This window comes from Anser cygnoides, chromosome 8 (assembly GCF_040182565.1).
Source record: "Anser cygnoides isolate HZ-2024a breed goose chromosome 8, Taihu_goose_T2T_genome, whole genome shotgun sequence".
Taxonomy (NCBI): domain Eukaryota; kingdom Metazoa; phylum Chordata; class Aves; order Anseriformes; family Anatidae; genus Anser; species Anser cygnoides.
Window position 1 is genome coordinate 25058710 of NC_089880.1, and position 18798 is coordinate 25077507.

Consider the following 18798-nt stretch of genomic DNA (forward strand, 5'->3'; position numbering starts at 1 on the left):
TCCTACCTTACATTCACTTTCCAACTAGCTGCCACAGCAGAATTTGAGAAGAAAAACAAGTGTTTTCTGAGAGGAACAGCAAACAGATATTTTGAGACACATCATATAAAGCAATCTGCAGTTTAAAATCGGTATCATTATGTCGACCAACAGAAAGCCCTTCTGCATGTGTTAAGATGGAGTAAATCTGTACCTGCTGTGCTGCTGGCAACTACAGAGCAAAACAAAAACAAACAAACAAACAAGAACCAGAAAACCCCACACAACTTGAGGACTTTTCTTGAGATACTGAAGCACCAGAAGATACCCACTTAACACAAAACTCCCCGCGTTTGGTAGGTATGAACTGCATAAAGAACTGCAGGGTTTAGTTGCTCAGCTAATTAAAGATGCTTTTTTCTTAACTGAAAAAAAAAAAAAAAAGCAATTGGATCCACAGGAGATTTCCCCTACCAGCTGGTTCTGAACACTTTGGTACTCTCTCCACTGGGTATAATTAGATTGCTATAACCTAAACAGCCCTTCCAGTCCCATCATTTTAATGTTCCCCAAGGTGGTAAACAGCATTAAAGCCTCATTCCTGTAGCCTCTAGGTCAAGAAATATGTACAACTGTAGGTTATATCTTGAACGCTTTTCCTTGTGACTACAGAATGAACCACAATTAGTTGACTGAAATGCATCATGAAGCCTGACACACTCTGGCTTCAGTCCTTCAAAACCATATTAGCACAGGATCTACTTCCCATTCTGCATAGTATGACACAGACTGTAATGGAGCCATGAACCAGAATTTGGCCTTCATGCCAAGCAATGAGAATAATAAACAGCAATGACAAAAATGAAAAATCATTTGTCATATCCCCCGTTGTTTCTTTTACGAGGAAAGACAATACGCATTGCATATGTAAATGTACGTAGACATTGATTCTTCTTGTTCCAGTTCAGAAACTATTTCAGTAAAATAAATAAAAAAATCAAAAAAAAAATTCAAGGCATTTGTCATGGGCAAACAAAACCAGTATTTGCAAAATTACTTTGGATCAGCCAAATGTATTATGCATGCTTCCAAGATAAACATTTTGTTCCTGAATTTCAAGCTTTCTCTTTTAAAATATTCAGAAATTTTCTTTTTAAAAAAATAACAAAAATCAAGGTGTTTTTATTTTGAATGCATCAGAAAAAAATTTTAGGATTTTTTGAGATTCAGAACATGGGAGAAACAATGTATTTCAATTATTTCTTTGCCACCCTTGACCCAAATTGGGTCTACAAAACTGTATAGTTTTAATTGAAACAAAATGAGATTTTGGAGCAAGAGAATTAGTTCTACTTTCAGCACAATTATGCTGTGTGAGTAGCACTGGGATTGAATCTGGTTACTTTTAGGAATTCTCTCTACAGTAAAGGAAAATCATGCAAGTTATCCAAAGCACTGAACGTGCATCAAGAAATAGAAATAATGAGCACCTTAAATCTAAAACTGATTGGGAATAATTTAAGGACACCAAGGAACAGAAACAGCAACACACTAAGAACCGGATAAGCCCACTGCTACATTAGGAACTTCAGAAGCCTTCCCTGAAAAGTTTAGGATTATGTTTTGCTGCTCTGTAGAAAGGCTTTGTTATTGCTTTCAGCCTGAGAGGAAAGCAGCAAAGCTTTTCAAATGCTAAGAGATTTGCAATGGAGTAATAAGCAGGAAGTAAGAATTATTATATTTTTTTCCTGGAATTGGCAGAGTCAAAAGATATGAATGTGGAGAAAACCTTCTTACAACTGCTTTTGCACATCGATATATATATATATATATCATTTACACATACAAATGACTTATATATGGGTATGTGTGCATATGTAAAATGTGCATGTATGTTTATGCATACACACACTTAACAGAAAGACTCAAGTGATACGAAGACTGACTGGATTCTAACAGCTATTGGGATTGACTGGATTCTAAACAGCTATTTTTCAGTATTTTCCTTTGCTGAAATGTCACTAATAAAAATGACACCTAACTCATCTTTTGCTTCTGACAAAAGTAGGCATCAAAGAAAGGTGAAGATGACTGAGAAAGAAGTGGAAAAGCTATAGCTGACCTGAAGATTAGAGAATCCTATGAAGACTTTTTGATCTGAGCAGGAAAGCATTTCAGAAGTGTCTTACCAAAGACACGACTTCACACAATCTTCTTCACAATTAACCTGATGTCCTCCTGGTTTTGCCTAGTGCTTCTCCTAAAGGCATTCTGTTTTTACCCCTAAGCCAATTAATGCTGAAGGAGCATCCAGTCTGTCTTCACTGCTGGCCAATCTATACCCTTTTTTCTTCTGTTAACGCTTGCTTTGAGCTACAGAGATGTTCTTCCTCCCTTCAGTGTCTTCCCGTTTGTAGAGAAGATATTCCCTACCTTTCTTTTCTTCTTGAAGAGAACTGTGAAATTAGTCTTTTTCTAGGACTTTGGTTCTGCTGTCAGTCAGAAGCTGCTCATGGACTAAACCCTTTATATGTTCTCTCTCATACCAGTGCTGTGGGGACATGGAGGTGGAGAGCATATTTTCTGTGAAGATGCAGAAGTTGTTTTTATAAAGGGTGATGTGGGGAAGAAGCTGCCCTAACTGTGAAAAAACAGTGCCTATCTGCTGAGCAATAAATTGAGGAAGAATGGCAAGAGGTCTAAATAAGGGATATGATGCCAAGCTAGGATGCATTCGATGAAAATTTTCCAGTTTACAAAAGAAATTAGACAAAGTCAGTGCCTGGAGGTGCAACCCGTGTTATTTATTTGTACTGTTTGTTACTAACAGTAGTCTGTTCTCTAGTCAAACTTAAAGATCATTTATAATTGTACATGGAGACTGAAGTTTGCTTGCCCACATTTTTAACCTCTGCCTCATGTAAACAACTGCTTGGAGGAGATGTTGAGATGGAGTAATCCAGCCTCCTTCTGTTGCTCTGTAGAGCTCCAACCCATAGCAGAGATGATGGATATCTCAACTGTTGTTTCTTATTAGCTAGAGGGGAACATAAGATTTATGAACAATGCTATTGATGGGACATACAGTATTTTCACATGGGATTAAGGAAAGTTGGTTCATTAGCTAGATTTAGGGAGAGGGAAAAACAAAATGATTAATCAATGGAAGACAAAAAGGAAATCATACTCAGTCCAGGGACCATACGTATCCGGAAGGCATATGTTCTCTCACTTAAGCAATTTTGCTAAACACTCACAATTTAATTGAACATGTGAGAGAATTCTGCAATAAATTAGGCACAGACTCAGAAATGGAGATTAAATCCATATCTGAGAAAAGGAAATGCATTTAAGTTTCAGTTTTCTTGTACTGTTAAAGTACTTGATATTCCAAATCCTCTTTTTTCTCTCGGTGCTATTTACTGCACTATAGACTTCAGGCAAGCAAACAAACTGTACTAAGGATACAGGGGAGACAAAGAAAATTCAAATTTATGTCTTTTTTTTTTTTTAAAAATCCATTCAGTTGACTTTGGTTGAATGAACTGGTTTGGAATAAGTCATAGAAAAAAGAAGAATATGGGATAGAGTACTCACTGAATGGAAAAGATACTTAGAAAAGTGAGATCATCTGTGGTGGTCAGTATGACATTAGAGAAAACAATCATATCAAGAAAAAAATAAATCCTTTCTGAGATTATTCAGCATTAGTTGGTAAAACTGAATCAATTTACAACAGTAATCCAAAGGAGATCAGAGATCAAGCTTCTGGTTACAGAACTAGAACTATACAATATTCACAGGAAATCTCAAATACTTCAGAACTGACTATCCAGAAAGATTTTGAAAAGTAGTTGTAAATGGAGAATCATCTGTGATTGGAGCATTTTCTAGCCAAAAAAAATGGGATTGGTAGTGAGCCCAGCACTAGTCAACATTTTCATCCATGATTTGGAAGTTGTTCTCAAAACACTGACGATGAAGTCCACATGCACGAGACAGACTGTCGGCGATGTGAATTATGAAGACAGAGCCCTTCGCACAGAGTTGCCTCTTCAAACAAGGCATGCAGGAACACGGCCAGTGCTGAGAAGGACTTCTGCAGACAGGGCATACTGGCTAGTGCCCTCAGACAACGAGTCTGGACATACACCAGTGACCACAGACCCAGGTTCCTGGTGTGCTGCTGTCCTGGGCTAGATGCAGATAGGAGCACAGCCCAGAGACCCGGTGGGCTGGTCCAGTATCCGAATACAGTAAGACTAAAAGAGGACCACTATGTATAGCTCCAGTGACCAGCCATGAAAACAAGCATCATCACGAGCAGCATAACTTAAGAAAACCAGTTTTGGCAGGCTGTTTCCAGTAGGATTTTTGGATGTCTAATAGAGGCTGAGCACACATGCTCCAGCTTTTCCCTCAGCAGGGCAATAATAGGATTTCCCTCCCTTCCTGGCTGTATATTCTCAGGTAGCATGCACAGCCTAAAGATTTTTAATGCTTTTCATGTCTTTGTGAAATTAGTCAAGGGTTAATGGGGAGAGGGAGGGAGGGGAGCAGACAGACACATAAATCCACTTTCAGTATACCCACATAAGCCTTGTTTTCTTAAGAAACCACAAATACAAAGAAGATCAACAGAATAATTCAAGGACCAGGAAACAGGCCTCACAGAAGGAGATTTAAGTAGTTTGGTCAATTTAGCATAAGACATAGATGCACTGACTGCAGTTACACATATCTTTGCTAGGAAAATTAGCAATGAACTTGGAAAGATTAATTAGTTTAGCAGAGAAACGAACAACCCAGACAGAAGTGACATAAGACTTATTCAAAAGAGAAGTAAGGTACTTTATCTATTTAATTTGCCAGAGCAAGTAAAAACCATTGCAAGAGCTTATCAAAGGGAAATGGAGAGAGATCCCCAATGTCTTTAAAACCATTTGGTGTTTGACCCCTTGCTAAGTCTTCCTTCCTATCCACCCCTTTTCACCCTCACACCAACCCAGCCAGCGAAGCAACAGCCTGGGGATGGAGGATGGCCAGAATCAGCCCCATTCTCCTACAGAAAGCTCTGTTAATACTCAGCACTGCTTCTGTCGATACCATTAGCTCTTTCTATTATGTCAGTGGGAGAAGGATCAGGTCTACATCATCTTCCCAGGGAAACATTGCAGAAACAGTACTCTGCTAAAGAATGGCTTTGATTTGTCACAGAAAAGGCCTCTCAAACTGACAGTTTTCATCTGAATTTCTTTGGGCAATGGGGGAAGGAACATATTTTCTCCTCCAAAAGCATTCAGCAAATTTGTACTCCAGTCAGCTAATTTTATTACTTCTCATAAATGTCTGTTCCTGTAATGCTCTCAAGGTATTTTCATAATTCTACCTTGGGAATTACAAATCAGCTTTCTCTTTGATAAAGTAACCTGCAGTATTTTATTTTATTTTTTATGTTATGAACAGCTGAAAATGTATGACATCCCATAAAATGTCTGGGTTAGGCCTTTGAATATGGCTTCTTTTAAGACTTCTTTTAGCATTGAAGCAGAGAAATACAATCCTAGGATTGCATTCTGCTAGTCAAAAAGAGGGAAGGAAATCCTTAAAGCCAATGTCTAGAGTGTCTTTAAAGCTGTTTCTCTGTATTCCAAAGGGATCCAACTTCCATTTAATTAAATTTTTGTTTAAGAAAAAGGAACCTGGATTATTTTATTTACTTATACATTTTTGCAGAAGTTTATGATGAAGTATATTAGAGAAGGGAGGGGGAGAGGAGAAAGGTGCTCCCCAAAGACAATGCATATTTAAGTAATGAAGTATTTAACTACACAGCCTAAAAATTCACTTCATGGCCTCAGAGACAGAGATACAGCTTCACTCACATAGCAACAACTGCATGCAAAGGAAAGAGTCCTATACACTTAAATAAGCCAGGTCGCATTTTCATTTAGTTACCTCTCCAAATCACAGGCTGGGGAGCATCACAGAGGTACTCGGCCAGTTTTCTGTCATGCAATTGTTATGGGAATTTTGCAAGGCTAATTTTGGAAGAAGGTTTTTTGATCAATTTATACCAAATCCTGATTTAAGGCAGTAACACATCTGTTTGTAAATAGGAAAGGTTACAGCACAGAGAGCCAACATTTCTTTTACTACATTTCAGGACATAAATGATACTCAGAGGATTTAATATTTTAAAATCAACAAGAAAGCCATTTTCCCCCAGCAGCCACTCTAGCCCAGAACCTAGCCAGTATCTCTATGCTTGAAGAAATAGGAGAAAAACACATATATCACAGATTAACATTTTTCACCATATTCTTCCACTCTCTCTGCTTTAGGGAATTGCTGAACCAGAGGTTACACCTCTGTCGTAACTTTAATGAGCCACTGGTGAAATTGTCTTTTATGAATGTGTCAAAACTTTACGTGTATCCACTAAAAAGAGAGCAATTAAAAAGCAGGTCACCAGTGCCCTCGTTCTGTGACATGGCTATCCCAAAGCAGTGATGGTCTGCATGTCCTTCTCTTTTGCTGAGGTTTGCATAAACAATACAAGGGATACAACTTAGACGGACGAATAGTTTTTCAAGAAAGCTTGAAGACTCCAGATGTTTCGCAGTCTCAGATCCAGCAGTTACTCCCTCTTTTTTTCCAACCTACAAGTCTGGTGCAGGACCTACATTATTTAAAGGCTTGCTACTACTACTATTTTCCTTTACAAATGCTGTAGATCCACCCAGATCTCCTTGGCTTAACATCACTAAAAAACACCTGTCTGAAGTGCAAAATGGAGTGAAGTCTCTGGCATCACACCTGGTTTTCGTGAGTCTACTACACACTTGCAAGTGGAACAAGGGGCAGTGGCCTTTAGTATAAGGCCAGAGAAAATGCCAAAGCCAGTCCTTGAGGTTTATAGCAAAATATTGTAACCACTCATGCATCTTGCCTTGCAAGTCACTGCTGCCAACACAAATGAGTTCATTTAAAGCCAACACGAAACTCCTGAAGCCCCCATTTGACCTGTGGAACCAGCCGTGCAGAAAGGATGTGTAATCACATGAATCTTCTCGGGTAGTGCAGCCGCACTCCCACCAACACACACCACGCCAAACACAGCACTTCGTTTCAGTAGAGTCGATGGGATTCCTCACACATCCAGAGTTAGGCACAGCAAGTGCTTTGCTGCATCAAGCCCTCATCAAGCACCCTGAAAGTCAGACAGCACTGAGATAGGCAAATACAGGGATTATCATCATTCACACCACCTCCTACAGGTCTGAGCGAGAAAGCCAGCTCCTCTCCAGAGAGGGGAGGAGGGGGCTCGTCTGGAGGCAATTCAGAGCATCCAGCGTCACTCTCAGCAGCGTGCATTATTCTACTCTAATAAAGCAATCTATGCCCCCTTCCTCCTTTTTGCACTAAAAGGGCAAACTAAGGATACACACACACTGCAGTCTGAGAAAAGGCCTGAGAATGCTGTCAACACCTGTTCAGATAAATGCCTGCATATGCCGAGCAGGTTAACAGAGCATCAGGTTAATAAGGCATCAGGTACTCAGCACCAAGGCACGCTGTCTGGAAGGCCTCCGTATGGATGAGAAGCTTGTGGAGCTGCAAAGACAACATGCTCTGCATTGCTCTGAAGCGTGCTTTTTAAGAGTGATGTAGACATAGCCTATAAATCTAAGTTAACCCTGTAAGCCTGGAGGAGTCAGAGTCCAAGACTCAGTTCAGGACTAGGAAGGGCTTTGCAGCATTAGCTCATTCCAGCCAATATCAAACCTGTTTCTCGAAACATTTGTGTAGATTTATGAGGCTCTGGTGGGTGGGAACTTGAAATAGATACCGTGCTCTTCTCTTCGATGCTAAGATGATTTATGCTGCCAGGCAGCTCTTCGGCACAAAGCCAGAACAGATCTATCAGATGTAACTAACAAGTGTTGTAAAACTGTGAGTAAACCAACTGCAACGTGAGCATCGGTTCCATGAGCACGTGGGCCCCAATGGGGAACAACAGGTGCATAACACAACCACTAGTAGGAAGAAAAACAAAGAGGTACACACAGAGACAAATTTAAGTGGCATTCATCCCCATAAATCACCGTGACAACTACAATTCTCACCACGAAAAAGAATAAAAGGAAAATAAGAATGAAAAAAAAGGGAGGTATGTGCTTGAAAAAAAGAAGTGTCACAGCACCTCGAACAACGGAATTGGAAGCAGCCGTGTTAATCCCTCATGGACTATCTCACCATAATGATTATTTATTCCTTACAAATGGGAATTCTAATCTGCTGATTTTGTGGTTGCATTTTTGTGGCTTAACATTCCACATGTCACAAGAAACATCGGCCTCCCCACCCTGCCTAAATCCTCCCCAGTTAAATTGATCACATGTGTGGCACACAAATGAAAAGGCTACATGCAAACATCGCGCCTTTGATGGGCTGAATTCTGTTTATCCTCAAGACAAGAGGAAGCCCGATAGTCATATCTTCACCTGTGACTTTCTTCCTAAAATGCCACTGGAATCATTTTGTTCACCACAAAACCAAAACAAACCCATAAAATCTGTGACTTTATGCAATTATCCTGAATTTCAACAACTATTTTACCAAATATTCCTGTATTTAACTAAAACAAGAAAAAACTAGACAAGATTTGGATTTGATTTGAGTCAGGGTGGTGCTCTATTGCCCCAGCAATAGTGACCCACAAGCTCAGTTTCCTTCAATGAATCCATACTTTGCCTGCCTAGAATTAGACAGGAGATTCAGAAGACTCCAAAATGATGAGAACCGAAGGTCAGTACCATTCAAAACCTTTCTAGCAACTCATGATACTGAGGCACAAATCCTATCAACCCCCAAATCCTACAATTCCACAGATTACTCTGTGGCAATTCCTCCTCTCAGCGGTATCCAGACTTGCCTCTGCACTGACCAGATGATGCTCAACAACCTCAGAGGGACCTTGCACAGAAGTTATCCTTCTGTGGAACTTGCTTGGCAGGGAAAGGCTTCCGCATGATTTGTCCTCAAGCATGCGGAGCAAACCTCACTTTGGCGTCCTGCTGATGGAAAGCCAATTTACCCTGTTGGGATGAAAGGCGGAGTAGCACAATGCCTGGCTCTACCTTCTCATGACTTCTGGAGTATGAAAGAGAAAAATCTGTTGCTCTTAGGTTTGGCGAACTAGCTTAATAAAATCCAGTTTAATAAAAAGCAGTAACCCAGAATTGCAGAAGATTCATGAACTGACATCCCCAGACATGCTGCTTGCATGTCTGGTCTTTACCACAGAGTCTGGTGGCTTTCCTTAAGCTCTGAGTCATGTCAGATGCACAAAGCTCCAAAGCCAGAGAAGAGCTATGGTTCAGCACTTCCCATCAGGGATCTGTTCTCAAAGGGTACACGCACTGCTAAACAGAAACAGGCCAAGCAGCTACCCTGAGCACCATGTGCCTGGTCGCCCATGCAAGGTACCGGTCAGCTCATGAAACTTGCTCCATTTTACACTGCCTTAAGTATGGTGTAGGGGCACGGGTCTGGGGAGGTCCCTGCTGGGAGCTGCTCCCAGGCGGCTAAAGCACCTGGTTCTGCTGATCTCCAGTGCTATCCCCAGCAGGCACCCTTCTGGATAACATAAAAACCAGCACAGCTGCTGCTCACCACCATGGGACCAGAGGTCCCTAAAGGCATGAACCCATTCTGCAATCTGTGCACCAGGCACACAGCCCAGCATCCAAACAGCCTTCTCCCCAGCTCAGCACATGGCATCTTGTATACCTGTGTTCTTGTAAGCAAAAAGATCTGCCAAACCACGATGGTGAGCTCTGACAAAATTGACACCAGATGCATCCTCCCCAAGTCAGCAAGGACAAGCTGAGATTGCTATCCTGTAACGTCTTACAGCTGGAGGCTTCATCAGCATATGACATTAAAGTACATGTGATAAGAAGGGTGTGCCAAATAGCTAAATTGTAGCCTTCCTCTAACATACCAAATAACAAGGCAAACTCGAGCTAAATTAGAAGACAAACAGTGGATTAAGTAATATAACAATTGTCATATGTATTAAATTTGAATTTTTTACTACAGCAGGATGTTAGTAATGAAAACAATCCTTTAGCTCCTCAACTTCATAAACCCACAAAACAAAGTGTGTTCGTCAGATCTCTCTTTGTCCTACCATCTAGTGCATGGCTTGTAGCAAGAGGCCATGTGAAAAATGGGAGTAAAGATAAAGACGAGTACAAAGTAGGTTAAAACACTACCAAATTAGCTGTCTGCATTCAGTTACATCAACAAGAGCATTTCCAGCCCAGCTGGCACTCAGCTGCTAGAGGAGGTGGAGAAAGATGTTGAGCCAGAATTTCAGTAATTCATTGATTAAAAGATGCACTTCATTAGAACATTCTGCTAATAAATTCTACATGGTTTTCCTCTTACAAACCTAAACAACTATTAATTTTATAACATGCACTGAATCTGCATAACTATAGAATATTTTAAGCAACATTTTTCTGCTGGGAAATGCTGTTTCAGCTCCAAAACACTTTGCAGAAGATATCAATTTTGACAGATTTACTGAAAGAGAAAATTCTGATTTGATGATTTGGAGGTTGTCGTATTGTTAGAATTGTCATCATTTCTTTCTAATAGCATTCATTTTATTACTTTTGACTGTCATGCCTTATTGAAATATTAACATCAACGTCAAAATGATTCCACAGATCATACCTTTACGTGATGACTAATCTCTTATCTTTATTACTTGGCAGTGTTTGGTCACCATCAAGGGGGAAACACAGTAGGGTTTCCACTGAGGCTCATGTTGGGGCAGGCTGGAATTTTTGTTCCAAAACCTTTTAAATGTTCCTTTTTTTTGATTCAACTTAGAGTACAAACACATTTCTTCCCCTGGAAGAGAAATCCGACTTTTCAACATCCTGCACGTGTGGTGATGATAACGGCATTCATTTGCACTGACTTTCAACCACTGTCTTGGAAGGAGTTTAAAAAAGCCCATCGAGAGCTCTCCTCCGGTGGCACAGCCACAGGGACTCCCCCGGAATACAAGCCAAAGCTGGAGGATCCCTGCAGTTTTAAGTCCTTTAATAAAACTGATTGAAAGGTACAGCACATCTCCTTTACTAGGAACTTACATATAAAGTAAGGACATTGCAGCCTTTTAATTACCACTACTCTGCTACACCACAGTAATTCGCTGAAGCTAGCTTATAATTAATTTAATTTCAATTTATTTTTTTAGCCCAGATGTTTTTGTTCATCCATGCTGCCTCCAACAGCCAGGCAAGAAAACCTCCTTAAGCAATACAAACAAAAACAACTAGTCAAAATATCTTTCTGAAATTATTAAAAAGTCCTGGTTTTAACTTGGACTTGACGATCTTAGAGGTCTTCTCCAGCCTGATTCTATGATTCTAGGTCCAGGGAGTTCACCAGATTCCTGAGAAAGACATTAGACAAATGTGCAGTCGCTGGGGAGATCTGCAGGAGTGAATGGGGCACCACTCAGTAAAATTAGGTCCAAGCAGCTCCCACCACAGGACCTTTTGTCTGAGTAAGGATGCGATGATGGGAGAGCACTGCTGGTCTGCTGCAGCAGGAAGAGAGTTGCTGTAGAAAGGAAGATGAGCACACAGCAAACAGTGAGGCAAAGCAAAAATAAAATAAAAGTAACCTTGAATCTGCAGCTAGCCTGAAAATGAATTTTCCAAGTGTTCTTTAAACCACCAGCATTATTCTTAGGCACACGTGCCACAGAATATGCCATTTTTCAGCAGAAAGATTTTAAATATATTCCTTATTTCCTCCATGAAAGCTTTCCCAAGAATCTTCCCCCAAGTCTCTATTTCAATGAGTTATCAGCCTTCATTTTTAGTTTTAGAAAGGGGAGTGGAAAACAACAAAAAAACTTTTGGGAGAACAGTTTTTGTTATGTATTTGGAAAAAATACTTGGATTCAAAGAAAGCAATTTTTTCCTTTTCTGATTTGTTACAGGTTCAAAACATCAACTGGTATGATAGGAAAGCTGCTCTGCAGCTTCTAGAGAAAGCTGTGCTTTTAAACCAACGGGCCACAGGATCCAGTGGGAGAGAGACAGGTATCCCAGAGCAAGATGGAAGTATCTGCTCAGACTTCTGTAAGCAAATTATGCACAAACATCTGTTAGTGAAAGAAAAAGAAATCACAGCAAACAGATGTTCATGATGCCTGAGAACATTGCTGTAAAGCTGCTGTTCTTCAAGAATTCCAGGCATTTATCAATTTGTTATTAGCTTGCAGAGGCTGAAAGCACTTGTGGCATACTCCATTGAAGACCTGGGCAGAGTAACCAGATCCAGGGCCATTTGCTTCTGGGTTGCATGGTGGAGGTATTTGTGCGTAAGGAACTCACCGAAGTTTCCCACTACCCAGATTACTCTACAAGGAGCTGCCAAACACTGTCCCCAAAGCCCCCTTTTCACCCCAGAAGTCTGGGCATAGCAGAGCTCACCGTTAATCCCTCCATCACACCACAGCCCGCTGAAAAAGGAGCCCACTAAGTCTGCAGCCACAGATAACCGCACTTGAGCGTGGATTATGTCCTTAAGAGTTTGTTTCCTGGCAGGATTTGCTCCTGTGTTTTCATATAACAGGACAGAAATTCAGACAGACTTGAGGCACTGGCAATCACGTACATGATACAGGTGAAAACACCCAACAGACCAAATAAATGCTACATGCCCTTATGGTCAAACCAGGGCTTCTTCACCTCTGGCACAGGTAATGGCTCACACAACAGAAAGCGGCACTGCAGGGCCAAAACGAGATCTGGAGTTTTCTCCCCTGCTTCCCTCCCCGCAGACTTTGACCCAACTCCATTTGCAATGGTGAGGAAGGGACAGAAGACTGAAAACAAGCAAGAACTCTATTAACACATGCAAATGTCGGTAAGCTAATGAGATTCCAAAACTACCTCAACTCCCAGAAAGAAATTACCCAAATCAGGTCAATCTGAATAATAATGAGATGACATTTTCTCCTCATGGGAGGCCACAGCTGAAGCATGTGAAGCTGCTCACAGCCCTCTTGTCTGGATGACCACATCAACCTAATAAACTTCTGTTACATCAATATTGTTCCTGTCATTGCACTTCGCATAATTAATTCAGATGCAATCAGGATGGAGAGCAAAACAATCTCTGCAAGCGCCCCCCCCAGCACTGCAGTCATGCTGGCATTTTAAAAGTGGATTTAATCAAATGTTAATCAGGCAAGAGAAAGTTCAGGCAGGTGCAGCTGCAAATAATCCAGAAAGATTAAGGATGTCTCAGTGGCTGATTATCCCGCAGCACGGGAAACATGCGCCATGAGGAGGATGACAATCTGTTTCCATCTCCTCCTTTAACAAGGGCCCTTGTAATTGCCTGAATATTTATTTTTCCAACTGGAAGTATGCGAAGCATTTTGCAATATGTGACTTTACCAGCTCTCTTCTCCTTGTCTGTACAAAACAACTCAAAGTGAAAAAGTGACCTGGTCAAAATGAATTTGTATGAGCATTTTTCCCTGCGATAACCTTTTTGTATTATTAATGAAGTTCTATTATTAAATGTTATTTTCCCCACCCATAACTTGCTGACAAGATTTTTAAGTTATAGCCACGTGAAGAATGTCCATGCAGAACTCGTGTTTCAGTGAATTCCCCAGTACATATTACAAAGTAAAACCCTGACTAAAATCATACGATTTTTCATGATATGGAAACAGGACAAGCAGAAACCATAGACACAGAAGCATGATGATTCAGCTGGTGATAAAGCTGGGGAAAAAAGCACTGACCTCTTTTATGCTCACCATATTTTTTACCATCTGTTTCTAGTATAAGAGTATTTATTTTCTTTTAGCCCTAACTATCACATAAAGAAGTTCTCTCCTTAAATACACATGCATGCATATCTGATTCTTTCATGTAAACTTCGCGTTGAGAGGGGAAATCAAAAAAGTCATGAGCAGAAATCATGAATACTCCACGTCCAACAGTTCTTTAAGCTTCAGAGGCCCACAGATAAGTTTTAAAGGGAAGAAAAAGCAGGTTGGCCATGGAAACATTCTCGTAAGTTCAACATCCCTACTAAGGCAGATGCATTGACAGAAGAGCCTCTCTGTTGCTCACCCTGTGCCAGAATTAAGTTGAAATTTAGCTCCAACTGACCCACCTGGAAGTGACAGGAGACCACCCTTGGTTTGAAAGCAAGCTGATGGGTGATGACTGCCAATTCAGGCTTGAGCTTTAGTGTAGCCAACTCTCTTTAAAGCAGCAGCAGTGGACTGAGCGGCCTAGAGCAGACCTTTGAACAGCCTGTAACCACAGCCTTTGGATACTCATATCAAAACCAATCACAGGATCACAGAGATAGAGGAATATGGGACACAGAAAAGTAACTCTATTTTTGTGCCTCCCCCCCCCCCTTAGTCTTGGTAAAAAAAAATATTTTGAAGAGGAAGATACACTATACCAGAAAGGTCTCGTTCCTGCAGGAGTTCGAGGTAGGCGATCATGATGGTTCATTCTACATAGTGACCTCCTACGGCTTAGGGCTGGACCCTGCTTCAATATTTTGTTAATATAAAAGCCCCAGTGAGTAGACTGGCATTTCTGGGTATAGTTCGTTCTGGTTCTTGAGCTAGGAAAAGTTATGCAATGGATACTGCCATACTTTTGCTAGCACCAAGGTAGGAGCTTTTAAGAAGCCTGGGCTCCTGCAGAAAACAGGCCAAGCAGAGCCAGTGGCAGAGCCTGACACACAGGTTTTGGGTGCCTGGGGCAGCCCGAGTCCCTGCTGAATGTTTATCTGCTGCATCACTCAGGGCTTAGGGACCTTTTAGCTTCCGGACATTATTAGGGCTGGTCTATGTCACCAGCTTTACAGCCCACTCCTTCGGCTCGTTATCAGTCCTAGAGGGAAATACCAACAGAATAACTCCAAGTTGAGCTGAGGCTGAGCAAGAAAGGCTCATTTAGCAAAAACGCTGAGGGAGGGAGGGAGCAGGGCTGGTGGGGGTGTACAGACAAGTGTTTCCATTCAGATGCCAAAACACACGTGAACAGACAATTTATTTACATTAGCCATTTTTTGGAAGAAGAAATGGGAAGGGGGAGAGGCTGGCTCCACTGTGGATTCTCATGTTCTGTCTCAGCAGATGTGAGCTGTCGGGCCCCGTGCCGTGTCCCCTTGGCACCATGCCACAGCCCGCTGGCATAGGGCCACCAAGTCCTGAACGACACACCGCGACCGCGTGGAGCCCTGCCTTCTTGCTGTAGGTCCACCCCACCTTCCACCTCCTTTCACCCAAAGCCCCACCACTGGCTGCCGAGGCCAGGCAGGAGGAGGTTGGCTGGAGGACAACCACGATCTCCAGCTCAGGTGGAGCTGGCCTCCTGCCTGCGGTCTGTAGTGCAGAACTATCAGGCTTCATCCCAAAGGGGCTCTATGTGCTCCTCACACATCTCTGCAGGCCAATTACAAGGGAAGCAGACATGAAAGCGAGCACAGGATGGAGGCTGAGGCACGTTTACTGAATGGGAAGCAACAGGCTTGAGAAGGGATCGGCAGCCCATCGGCCACACAAGTAGCACTGCAATGAGTAACCTGCAAACGGCCCTGAAGTCACACCTGGACCTCAGTTTGAGACACTTCCCTTTCAACAGGGCAAAGAAAGAGGCAGAAAGCACATCTACAAATGATCTAGAAAAAAGTCCAATATCCACATTTACTTGAAAAAACTCCTGAGAAATTGCTCAGTGGCCCAAAGAAGGTCCAGCCCAGAGGAACAAGCTATGCTGCAGAGATGGTGGGAGTCTGTGCAAGTCTGGCACAAGCTGATCTGGGACATGTCACAGGAGGGAGCAGCTCTTTGCACAGCTCTCATTCAGAGCAGCTGACTAAATAGTGCTATGTGGCTGCTAACGAAGTGCCAAGACGTGAGACTGATACCTAGATGCCAAAGGCTTCTCATGGGCCCAAAAGGATGAAATTAGCTTTTGATGTGTACTCGTGAACTAATTTTGATTTTACAACATCACATATACACAGCTCAAGATGAAAGATTGTTCTACAGTTACAAACCAGGACTGCTCATGTTGGTATCCCACTAGTGGAACATAATACCTCCAACTGAACTTCCTTCCCAAAGTACATCCATATTTTTGATCTGGCAAAGATTTTAATTTTAAGCAAATGACAGTATTACCTGGAGTTCTATCTGCCAGATCTTGTTTTCAGCTTGGAAAACAAACAAAAAACTCTTCAGTAGAGAAAAATCCTCCAAATCCCTAACAAACTTTGAATTTAGTATCTGAAACAAGTTCTGAAACAGTGCTCCCTGTTTGATCTCAAACTCAGCTGCACAAAAACCAGGATCTCTGTTCTTAGGAGAGCTTCTTGTAAATCCTTAGACCAACAGGGGACCGGGCAGGTGAGGTAAGTAAATTTTTCTACATGTATTTTTCCCTCCATGTTCCCCAGACTCAAAATACTTAGGGCTCACAGTCTTGTCTGGGGGTTAGTTTAGACACATACTGAAGTTGGAGAAACAGCTGGCTGGAGCCAAGGGAAACCAGAACAAATCGATCTGGAAACCAGTGCTGTAAGAAGTCCTATCATCCACAGTTGTGGTAAGCCCTGTGAGCATCCCTGTTGCCCGATGACCTGGGGCAAATACTGGCTCACCCCATGTCAAGCTTCCCTGCCCTATATGCAGCCTTACTGTGGACAGGGTCCTATTCAGATGCTCAGGGCCATCCCAGTAAAAATGTCTTGTTTTACAACAGGAGCTTGTCTGCCGAGAGGTGAACTTCCACTATAGCCAACTGTACATGCACTGGCTAAGAAAGCAGTCCCTGCAGTAATGCCCATCAGAAATGTGAAATACTCACCAGGCTGACCAGGGTCTGCACTTTTAGCATCTCCCAGCACACTCAGCTCCTTATAAAACCAAGAACAGCAAGTCTAATAGCAGAAGTTCTTATCAATCTTAAAAGAAATTAGTTAGAAGGACAACTTAAGAAAAGTTTTAGGCACACACCTCAGTCTGTCTTTATCCAGCAAAGCCCGTGAGCATATGTTAAACTTTAAGCAGCGTTTCTGTCAAAATGAAGTCAAGTTGAAGGTAAGCATATGTCTAAAGTGCAGCAGGTGTTGAGGAGAGTCAGCAAAGGGGGAAAGGACATCTGTCCTGGGAGTGGAACATGTTTCACATTTTATAGTCTTTCAAGACCTCCAGACTAGCAGGTCTTGCCTCAGATTCTGGCTACTCCTCTGCTACAGTTTATAAATGAATAATTGCTAGTAAAATAAAACTGCTGATTTTTTTTTTAAACTTTTTTTCCACAGCTGCATCTATTACCCAAGTGTACAAATATTGCATTAACAAGATCACCTGACTCAGCTCTGTTTTTTATCACAGCAAATGTGTTACAGATCTATAATCAGAACCATGCCTCTCAACATGATTTGTGGGACTCTTAACTGTTTATGCTAAAAATAGCTTTTGTCTTTTAAATTTAGCAGCATCACAACATCCCACGAGATTGCTCATGTTAGATTCTTGACTGCATTCATGTCCGTGCAGTTATTTGAGAGGTGAACAAGAGTTTGAGCTCATGCTTCATGCTCCTTGAGCAGGCTACAAGAGCCTACCCAGGCTCTTCTTGCTGTCCCCGGGGCACAGCACAAGTTATGTTGTCAACTTTTAGCTGCTTTCTGTGACATGCGAAGTGTCTGTCAGGATTAGGCAAAGCCCACCAAACAATAACTATTTTCTGCCACAACAAACTAAAAGAAATAGTACTGGATCACACTAAAGGTCCATACAACTCATCCTCCCATCACTGTGGATGGCCAACGCAGATGTCTGGTGAAGAACACAGAAAATAGAAGAGCTCTGTAGAGATCCTTTCCCCCTAAACTCTCACAGCCTCCAGCCTTTTGCAGTTCATAGGCTTCCTGAGCCAGGTGATGTCTCTGGATTCAGTAATCCTCAGTGGATTCATTTCTGATCCAACATCAGCCATAGCTGGGTTGTCCATATGAGCTTTTTTTCCCCCCAAAACTGTATCAATAATGCCCATCTGGTACTGCAACTTCAGGGAGGTGCAGGTATATCTTACTGAGATTATATTATTGTATATGTTGATATACGTATCTTAATGTCTTAGAAATATATATTTTGTTTGTGGGAGGGAGGATGTAAAACATCAGCTGTGTGCAGTGGGAGGGGTGAGCAAATGGTTAAGGCCAGAACTGGACTTCAGAACACCCACGATCTGTTCCTAAATAGGCCGCAGGCTTTCTGTTGTTGCTTTGGGCATATTAGTACAGTCCCTTATCTGTCAACTAGAAAGAATTATGCTGTTTTGGTCCCCCTGTAAGTTCCTTGGGATACACCAATTACCAGCCCTCACTTCACCTAACTTTAGGTTTTTAATCATAGCACTTTACTTATGCCCTATTCTAGTCAATGGAGAGAGACTGACACAGAGTGAGATAAATCTCCTGAGAGAGTTATGCCTTTCTCCAGAGAGGCAGACTTCCTACTCCTGAAACATAAATGAAAAAGCCTATAATCTCTTGATATTTGATGAAATTACTGTGCTAAAGTACCTGGAGTCAGCTACCATGATTCCAGGTCTTCACATTTAAAATAATGGGCTAATACAAAAAACACTTTTTTTTTTAAAAAAAAAAAAAAAGGCCCTGAATGAGTATATCCCATCTGCTGAACTACAGACAGGAGTAACT

General features: G+C 41.7%; 1 protein-coding gene across 4 annotated transcripts in view; it reads right to left on the bottom strand.

Moving 5' to 3' along the window:
• The window catches only part of TRABD2B (TraB domain containing 2B), a 278502-nt gene that overhangs the window by 67239 nt on the left and 192465 nt on the right, over positions 1-18798 (bottom strand). The window contains exon 5 of one of the 4 annotated variants that reach the window (XM_067001945.1): positions 11258-11628. The exons of the other annotated variants lie outside the window; for them this stretch is intronic. Within the exon in view, the coding sequence (XP_066858046.1) occupies positions 11471-11628 (158 nt within the window). The 3' untranslated portion in view covers positions 11258-11470. Of the gene's footprint in view, positions 1-11257; positions 11629-18798 lie in introns of those variants that run through there. 4 annotated transcript variants of the gene reach the window in all.